This window comes from Ammospiza nelsoni, chromosome 27 (assembly GCF_027579445.1).
Source record: "Ammospiza nelsoni isolate bAmmNel1 chromosome 27, bAmmNel1.pri, whole genome shotgun sequence".
In the NCBI taxonomy this organism is placed as follows: domain Eukaryota; kingdom Metazoa; phylum Chordata; class Aves; order Passeriformes; family Passerellidae; genus Ammospiza; species Ammospiza nelsoni.
The window spans coordinates 1,999,369-2,008,481 of record NC_080659.1 but is presented as its reverse complement, the minus strand read 5'-3'; the positions used below and the strand labels follow the sequence as shown (position 1 = coordinate 2,008,481).

Genomic DNA, 9,113 nt, shown 5'->3' with positions numbered 1-9,113 from the left:
TGCCCACCAAGGGCTCTGGGAGCCGAGGGCTGGGGGCTGCCCTGGGCTGGGGGCAGCACCATGGAGCACTGAGGGCTGGGTGTTGCAGAGACCGCGATGAACATCGGCTACGCCTGCAGGCTGCTGACAGACGACATGGAGATCCTGGAGGAGAAGGAGGTCAGGTGAGACACCGTCCCCCCCTGGCTCAGGACATTGCTGTCCCTTCTGGGGCCACCCTCAGCAGAGGAGCTGGGGCAGGGTGGGCAGAGCTCAGCTCAGCCACAGGAGCTCCTCCTGCCCTGTGCCAGCCTGGATGTCCATGGACTTCATCTGGTGCTTTTCCAGCCTCCTCACCTGTTTCTTCTCCCACCCCACGCTCTTCCTTGGCAGGCTTTGCCCAGAAAGGATTTAAGCTTCTCTCCAGCCTCTAAACCAGGCTGATTTCTGATATGAGTGAACTTCCTCTTTGCTCCTCCTGTTCCCACCACAGTGCCATCTCCCTAGCTTTGAGATGACCAAGCCTCACCAGCATTCCCAGTGTCCCCAGCTCATGTCCAATCCCCCTTCCTCCCACAGTGAGATCCTCCAGGCTTACTGGGAGAGCAACAACAACCTCAGTGGCCATGGGGATGCCCCATGCAGCCTCTCCCAGCAGCACCCAGAGACTCCATGCCACAAGAGAGCCATCATCATCAGCGGGGACTTCCTGGTAAGGTGGCACCTGGATGCTGTTCTCTGCTCCCTGCCTGATGGTTGTTCCTGCCCTGGTAGTATCAGAATCCTGGGTGGCACCAGCACGGGCAGGACATGGTGCTCCTCCTGCCCAAAAGGTGGGAAAAGCCCATTTGGGGCTGGGGAAGGAAGGGAGGGGAGGAGAACAACTTTGCACTGAGCATTTGGTCCTGGGGAGCTCTGGCCAAAGCTGCTCAGTGCTCTGGGGTGACACAGGCTGGGTGGGTTTCACAAGGTCTCGTGGTCACACTGGGACATCCTGGGCTCATGGTCACAGCACCCACTCTGATGAGCTTGGGGAAAACCAGAGTTCACTCTTTTGGGGCATTTGAGAGCGGTGTGGGGATCTGAGGTCTCTGAGTGAGGTCCCAGCTACGTGTGCTCTTCCCCAAGGACAGAATCCTGCACACAGGAGAGGTGCTGAAGGAGAAGAAGGGGTGGCCATGGCAGTGGCTGTGCTGTGGCAGGGCCGAGGCCTCGCAGGACCAGGGGGCTCTGGTGGAGAAGGCCTTTGTGGACCTGGCCACCAGCTGCCAGGCTGTGATCTGCTGCAGGGTGACCCCCAAGCAGAAAGCCGTGATGGTGCAGCTGGTGAAGAAGCACAAGAAGGCCGTCACCTTGGCCATCGGGGACGGCGCCAATGATGTCAACATGATCAAAAGTGAGGCTGGGGCAGGGGGAGGCCGGGGTTCTGTTGGTGTGTCCACCTGGTGAAGGTGGTGCCCCATTTGTCATCTCCACCACCTCACCCTCCCCTTCAGGGTGAGGAACTGGGAGGGGAAGCCCCAAACCTGTCCCCACATTGCTGTGCTGCGAGGAGAGCAAGAGGCACAGGACAGGACCAGCCCAAGATAAGCACACGGTAGCCCACGTGCTTTTGGCACCTGGGATGAACCTTGATGAACCCTCAAACCCCAACGTGGGCAGCTGGCAGAGCCATCCCTGCCCCTCCCAGCAGCCCTGACACAGGGCTGTGCTCTCACACCACGCCTGGAATATCCAGGACATGACATAGTCTTGTTCCCTTTGTCTGTCACTCCTAGATTCACATTCCTGGGGACAACCTGTTGTCATTATAGTGCAAGAGTTCTATTGTCACTACAATGCAAGGGTTCCATTTTGCTAGTTTCCCTCCTTGATGTTTCTTGTAGGCAGCTCCTCTAGGCAGTGACTCTTCCTTGTCCTCGCAGTAGCCAACTGACCTCAGTTCCCACCAACCCACTCTTTTATAACACGCTTCTTATTGGCTATAGGTGTGGCCTGTTAAAATTCAGCTGCAACTCTTTAGGGAATAAGATTCCATTCTATACCACCTTCATTTACCCATCCTGTATCCCCCTACAACAACCCACGGGGCCATCAAGCCCCCGGCTGTCCCCAAAGCTCCCCGTGTGCGTTTGCCATCCGCAGCCGCGGACATCGGGGTGGGCATCAGCGGGCTGGAGGGGCTGCAGGCCGTGCAGTGCAGTGACTACGCCCTGGCCCAGTTCTCCTTCCTGCAGCGCCTGCTCCTGGTGCACGGCCGCTGGAACTACCTGCGCATCTGCAAGTTCCTGCGCTGCTTCTTCTACAAGACCTTCGCCGGCCTCCTGGCCCAGGTGTGGTTCGCTTTCCACAGCGGATTCACGGCACAGGTGAGGGGGGCAGGGATGTCCTGGGGTAGGAGCACTGGGGGGTAGCACAGTTGGGACAGCCAGAGACCAGAGATCTCTGCAGCCAGGTTGTGGAACTTGGGGTTTATTGCAAAGGGCCTGGGTGCAGGGCCCTGCTGGGAGCTGCCAGCCACAGCTCAGAGCAGGACTGAGAGAAGAGAGGGGGAGAGAGGATGAGAGGGTGAGAGAGTAAAAGGGGTAAGAGCATAGAAAAGTAAGAGCTAAGAGGCAAGAGGTAAGAGAGCAAAGTTCCCGTTACAATACAATAAATCATCTTCTGTGTTGAATATTCTAATTCTCACTAACCAATCTAGTACAATATACAAATCCTATAGCACTTACACACAGTCTATAAGAATCATTACATTACCATACTGTGTTACATTTTAAACCCTAAAAACTCCTCTTTGGGCCCCTTCTGCCAAGCTGGCAGGGTCTGCTCAGACCCTTGGAGCTGTCTGCAAGCAGAGGGTGTTGTTCCATCAAAAGGGGATTACCTTCAGCCAGCCACATCATTGTTTTCCCATTGTTCAGTAACTACAGGATCTCAAAGCTTGCTTTCATTTCAATCTCACTTATAGTTTCTCTATTCTCAAAATCCTTTGCCAGGCAATCATATTTATAAGGTTTTCCTGTGTGATCTTCCCCAACATCCTGGTTATGGGCAAATTTGGGAGAAAACCTCCAAAAACGGGCCCCTCCAGAAAGCAAACACCCATGGCCCCTCGCCCCAACTGGGTCAGGAAGGATTCCTTGGAGACAAGTGGAAAGAACCTGTTTATTTAACAGGCAAAGCACCCCCAGCACACAGAATGAACAATACCAGATGACACCACTCTTTCACCGCTCTGAAAAAGATGACAAAGTCAGAAAGTCTCTCTCGGGGGTGGTCGCTCTGTTCTCAGTCCCTCCGGTGCTGGGGCAGCTGCTGCAGCCACAAGGTGCAAACTCTCGGTGTTCGCAGGTCCCAGTCCAGAGCAGGTTTGAGTGGTTCCAAAAAAGGGAAAGAAAAACAGTCCAGGGAAAATTTGGACTGCTTAGCTAAACTAAATAATGGGCAGAAGCAAAAAGCAGGAGCAAAGCAGGAGCAAAGCAGAAGCGAGAGCAAGCGCAAAGCAAAAAGCAAAAGCAGCACCATGTACTGCCCCATCTCTGTGTCCCAGAGCGGCTGATAACAAAACCAAAACAAAACATTCGCTCTTCAGAGCCAGTCTTGAAGGCACAGAACATGATATCCCGCAGAAACAGAACACACGGATGGGGATACAAGCATCATAATGTCACCCTAGGACAAGGGGTCACGTTCTTCCAGTGGAGGTCTCTGCACCAGAGTTACACCCTCCTGCTCAGGATCCCCTGCAGGGATTGTGCCTGGGGCTGCCTGGGGGACACGTGTCCACATCACCACTTTGGTGCCCTTTTCTCCTTTGCCATGTCCAAATTCTGACTGAGGCACAACTGGTTATTTGCACTGGTTATCTGCTTTTCACCTGGATGGATTGGGAAAGCACCCTGGGGAAACTTAGGATCTCCTTGTGTGTTGTAGTTGAGACAAAAACAATACATTTGTCTCCATTTTCAGAAGGCTTTAAACCTGTTTTTATTATAGCATGCATGCTTTTCATACCTTTTACAAGACTCATAAGTATAGACTTTACTCATTGGTCAGGAAAGACCAACAAAGTGCTTATTGGAGTAGACAGTTGCAGGTTTCTCTTATTTATCCTTCTTTCTTTCTGGCTTTCTATGTCAATGACGTTGGTAGGAAATTCTTTTAGGGGTAAACATGGATCCTTTGATCAAACTTCTCTCTGGCTCACAGAAGTCACTCTAAAACCTCTTTCACAGTTGTGAGCTGCAGTTCAGGCTTGGACAGATGCAGGATGCCATGTGCATTAAGCTGGTTTCCTCCAAAATGGGAGCTTTGATCCCAAGGGCCATCATCAAGTGTGACTTGACCAGCAATATGTGAAGCTCCAGCCCCATCTCTGTCTGTACCGTGACCCTACAGAAAATGTGGGGCTGATGCAGGGGATGGGGCAAGTCCAAGGGGATTTCCATGCTTGGATCTGAGTGTCCTGGGGCCTGGACATCCTCTGTGAGTCTTTCCAAAGCACCTTCAAGCTCACAGCTTCTCCCTGTTCCCTTCTAGCCTCTGTATGAGGGCTGGTTCCTCGCACTCTACAATATTTTCTACACTGCCTACCCCGTGCTGTCTGTGGGCCTTTTTGAGCAGGTATGGCTTCCCCGGGCTCACCCAGCCCTGTGCCACCCTCGGCAGCTGGGAGCCAGCCTGGCAGTCACTGCCCCCATCTCCACAGCCCTTGGTGCCAGCACAGGGCACTGGGAGCTCACTGGGCATTTGGAGCTCACCCTCAGTCCTGGGGTGCCTGTCCCCAGTCCCCCCAGAGCCACGGGGCAGAGGGACCCAGTGCAGCTCTCCCAGAGGGTGTGTGGGGTGGGACAGCCCCATCCTGCTCCCCCAGTCCCTGCAGCCCCTCTGGGATTCCCTCCCTGCCCCAATCCCTGCATCCCCTCTGGGATTCCCTCCCTCTCCCAATCCCTGCATCCCCTCTGGGATTCCCTCCCTCTCCCAGTCCCTGCATTCCCTCTGGGATTCCATCCCTGCCCCAATCCCTGCTTCCCCTCTGGAATTCCTTCCCTCTCTCAATCCCTGCATCCTCTGGGATGCTCTCCCTGCCCCAATCCCTTAATTCCCTCTGGGATTCCCTCCCTGCCCCAATCCCTGCATCCCCTCTGGGATGCTCTCCCAGCAGGATGTGAGTGCCAAGAAGAGCCTGGAGTTCCCTGAGCTCTACGTGGTCGGGCAGCAGGACGAGCTCTTCAATTACCGTGTTTTTGGTGTCACCCTCCTGCACGGGGTGGGCACCTCCCTCATCAGCTTCTACATCACCCTCTGGGCCTTTGAGGACCACGTTGGCACCAGGGTTGTGGGTGACTATGAGTCCTTCTCAGTCACAGTGGCCCTGTCAGCACTCCTGTCGGTCCTGGTGGAGGTGAGCACTCATCTGGTCTTGCTCATCCTGCCCCACAGCAGATCTTTAGATCCCTGGGCTCTGGCATTGTCCCCAGAGGCTTCATGGCTGGGGGGATGCTGTCTCTGGGATGGAGAAGGGATTTGGACAAAGCAGCTGGATGGAAGAGGGTCACCACGCCCCTCATGAGACTGATGCTCTGTCCCCACAGATTGTCCTGGACACTCAGTACTGGACAGTGCTGTCCTTCCTGATGGTCACAGCCAGCCTGCTCCTCTTCTGCCTCTTCTCCTTCCTGACCCAAACTGTTGATGCCTACAGGATAGCCCCTGCCATCTTCCGCTTCCCAGGTGAGGTGCCCTGGGTTATCCCCACGGCCCTTCCCTTCCCTGGCCTTGGTGCTAGGAGCTGTTTCCCACCCTGCAGATCATCTCCTTGTTGCCACTTCTTGAACTTCTACCTTGACTTCTAACTCCACTTTAGGTGCCATCTCCTTTTTAGAGCCCTCAGCACCTTCCTGGCTGGGGGCCTGTCCCCAGCACTTGCTCCCTGTTCCCTCTCCACCTTCCCTACTGTCTCGGTTTGGAAAGCCAGGTGTCTGCTAAGGAAGGCAGGAGCCTCCCCTGAAATGGAGAATGCAAACCCTCCCCATCCCTCTAAATTGCTATAAATTTTAAATTAAGGGGCTCTCAGGCAAAAAATATGGGAGCAGGAAATAACAGTTCTTTAATAGGGAAGAAAAGAAAAGGATAAAATAAACAATGCAGTAAACTAAACCAACACTGACAGAGTCAGAACCCAACCTGACACCCTGTGGGTCAGGCTGTTGGCAGCAGTCCCATTGGAATTGTGGCTGCAGCCCTCCTGCAGTGTCAGGGGTGGTTCTGCTGGAGCAGGGATCCTGTAGAAAGGTGCAGTCTCTTCCTCTGAAGATCCAGTGGAAGAAGAGGCAGCTGCTGTTCCTCTGGGGAATCCAGTGCAGAAACTGTGCTGGTGTTCCAGAATCTCTAGATTATATCCTGGTAGGAATGCTTGGCTCCTCCCACTGGGCTCACATCTCCCAGTGGGATGCTGTAGCTATTATCAGCCATGCAGTGACATTCAATAGCTGTTATCAGCAGATGTTTGCCCTGAGGGAGGAGTGATTGTAGAAGAGATAAGGAAAAACTGCCCACTTGACAAAAGACAGCTGCCATAGAGATGGTAATAGAGTACATCTTGCCTTGCAATCTGGAACACCTATCCAAACATCTCCCCTGTGTTGGCAGATGCCAGCTGGAATGCCCTGACTGACCCCTACGTGCTGCTCGTGGTCCTGCTGTCCCTGGTGGTCAACACCCTGCCCTCGCTCACTGTCCACGCCGTCCGTGCCACCCTGGGCAGAGCCACCACCCAGCAGGTGAGGGCTGGGGGCACTGGCAGCGCAGGTCCTGCTTCCCACCAGTATCTGGGATGGGTGATGGCAAGGGGAGGTTCCCCAGGGAAGCCTGGGCTGTAGTGCTGGGAAATGTCACCTCTCCTTGGTGCTCCCACTCATGGTGGTCCCTCATGACACTGGCACCAACTCTAACTCCAGGGCCTCTCCCAAAATTGCTCCATGGCCCAGCTGGGAGGTCTGGGCCAAGACACCTGACCCAGCTCTTGGAGAGGGTCTGCTTTTGGTTGCAGTGAGGAATTGTCCTCCAGGACCCTCCAGAAGGGTCTGGGGTCTGGTGCAGGTCCTGGTGCCACCCCAGCCTTGGTGGAACTTACCCCCACTGGGGTTGTGGGTTGTACCTTCAGAAGAGTCCAGGTGGAAGCAGGGGTTGAGATTGTGCTCCAGAGCTTTGTGAGCTTTGCAGCCCCCTGGGAGAGTCCCTACATCCCCCATCCCATCATGGAAAAGGAGGTTGTGGTGGAGCTGGGATCCAAACCCTGTCCTGGTGGGGATGCCTTGTGAAGGCTGAGCTAGACCAGAGACCAGACAGAGTTAAGAATAAAGTAGAGATTTATTAAAAGGCCTCAATGGATCCACCTTGGGCAGCACAAGAGCCCAGCCAGGGCTGCATCCAAGATAAAACCCAAAATGGTCTCGAAATGCAGACCAGGCACGGGGTCTCTCACTTTGATCAGTTCTGCTCCATTTCCATATTGGAGTTCATTGTCCAATTTCAGCCCCAGCCCATGCAGTCCCATGCTTCTTGTTTTTCTTTCTTCATTCCACATTGTTTGTGCTCTTGAGCCTGAGATTTGGGTCATTTGTCCTTGGTCCCCAGCTGGAGCAGGAATTGTTTTGTCTCCTTGCTCTGTGCACAGAGCTCACCATCCCCTAATGTGAATCCCAGACCCACCCACTAAAGCAGCACAGAATCTGAAAAATATAAAAGCTCAATCCTGAGGCATCAGTGGAGGATGTCCCTGTGCCTACCGTGTGTCCCACCTGGGGCTGAGGGCTTGCCTGGGAGGTGTCCACAGCCCATGTGGGAGCAGGGGTTGACACTGTGCTCCAGAGCTCGAGGAGCTTTGCAGATCCCCAGGAGAATCCCCATGGAAAATCAGGTCATTGTAGAGCTGGGAGCCAAGCCATGTCCTGGTAGAGGTGCCCCTATGCTCCCTTTGGTGCCTCAGGTTTGAGCTTTTCTATTTTTCAGGTTCTGTGCTGCTTTAGGGTATGGGTCTGAGCTTCACATGAGGGGATGGTGAGCTCTGTGCACAGAACAGGGAGACAAAACAATTCCTGCTCCAGCTGGGGACCAAGGACAAATGATCCAAATCTCAGGCCCAAGAGCACAAACAACGTGGGCTGGAGAGAGAAAAACAAGAAGGGACTTCATGGGCTGGAGCTGGAATTGGACAATTAACTGCAGTATGCTAATGGAGCAGAACTGATCAAAGTGAGAGACCCCGTGGCCAGTTGTGCATTTCGTGACCATTTTGGTTCATCTTGGGTGTAGCCCTGGCTGGGCTCTTGTGCTGCCCAAGGTGGATCCATTGAGGCCTTTTAACAAATCCCTGCTTTATTCTTTAGCTCTGTCCTGTCTCAGTTCTTGCTCAGCCCTCATGAGACATCCCCTTCATGTCCCCCCTGAGCTGAGGCCTCTCCATGGAGCTGTCCCCACCCTGATCTCCCTGATCTCTTGCAGAGGATCCAGCTGAGGGCCCGGCGGGCCCCGGAGCCGCCGGTGGAGCTGCGCTCGCACGTCCCCCGCGGCTCCTTCCGCCGCTCCAGCTATGCCTTCTCCCACCAGCAGGGCTACGGCGGCCTCATCACCCGCGGGGACAGCCTGCGTGTGAGGGACAGCGGGGACAGCGGGCGTGTGAGGGACAATCTGTGTGTGAGGGACAGCCTGCGTGTGAGGGACAGCGGGGACGGCCTGCGTGTGAGGGACAGCCTGCATGTGAGGGACAGCGGGGACAGTGTGAGGGACAGTCTGTGTGCTGGGGACGGCCTGCGTGTGAGGGACCATCTGTGTGCCAAGGCCACCCCAGATGCCCTGAGTCCCCAGGGGACCCTGGCTGTACCCTCGTGTAGCTGCCCCTCGGTGTAGCTGTCCCCACCCTGCTGGGCCGGGGCACACCTGGCTGGTCCCTCCTGCCAGGGGACACCTTTAGTACTGTCTGGTGGCTTTGCAGAGGGGCTGGCCCAGCCTGGGGAGCTCCTGCTGCGGCACCATGACTCTCATGCTGGGAACATGTGGCTTTGCAGAGATGTACAGCTGGGACAGCCACTGACCGCTGCCACTGGGTTCCCTGATCTCTGCCACCAGCTGCC

General features: G+C 55.1%; 1 protein-coding gene across 1 annotated transcript in view; it reads left to right on the top strand.

Annotated features, from left to right (window-relative positions):
- Positions 1 to 8,889, top strand: part of ATP8B3 (ATPase phospholipid transporting 8B3) — a 30,885-nt gene extending 21,996 nt beyond the window's left edge. The window contains exons 19-27 of the mRNA XM_059489992.1: positions 89 to 164; positions 559 to 691; positions 1,108 to 1,375; positions 2,125 to 2,348; positions 4,519 to 4,602; positions 5,144 to 5,383; positions 5,574 to 5,712; positions 6,631 to 6,761; positions 8,485 to 8,889. Coding sequence (XP_059345975.1) covers positions 89 to 164; positions 559 to 691; positions 1,108 to 1,375; positions 2,125 to 2,348; positions 4,519 to 4,602; positions 5,144 to 5,383; positions 5,574 to 5,712; positions 6,631 to 6,761; positions 8,485 to 8,889 — 1,700 coding nt within the window. The remainder of the gene's footprint in view (positions 1 to 88; positions 165 to 558; positions 692 to 1,107; positions 1,376 to 2,124; positions 2,349 to 4,518; positions 4,603 to 5,143; positions 5,384 to 5,573; positions 5,713 to 6,630; positions 6,762 to 8,484) is intronic.
- Positions 8,890 to 9,113: the final 224 nt, after the last annotated feature.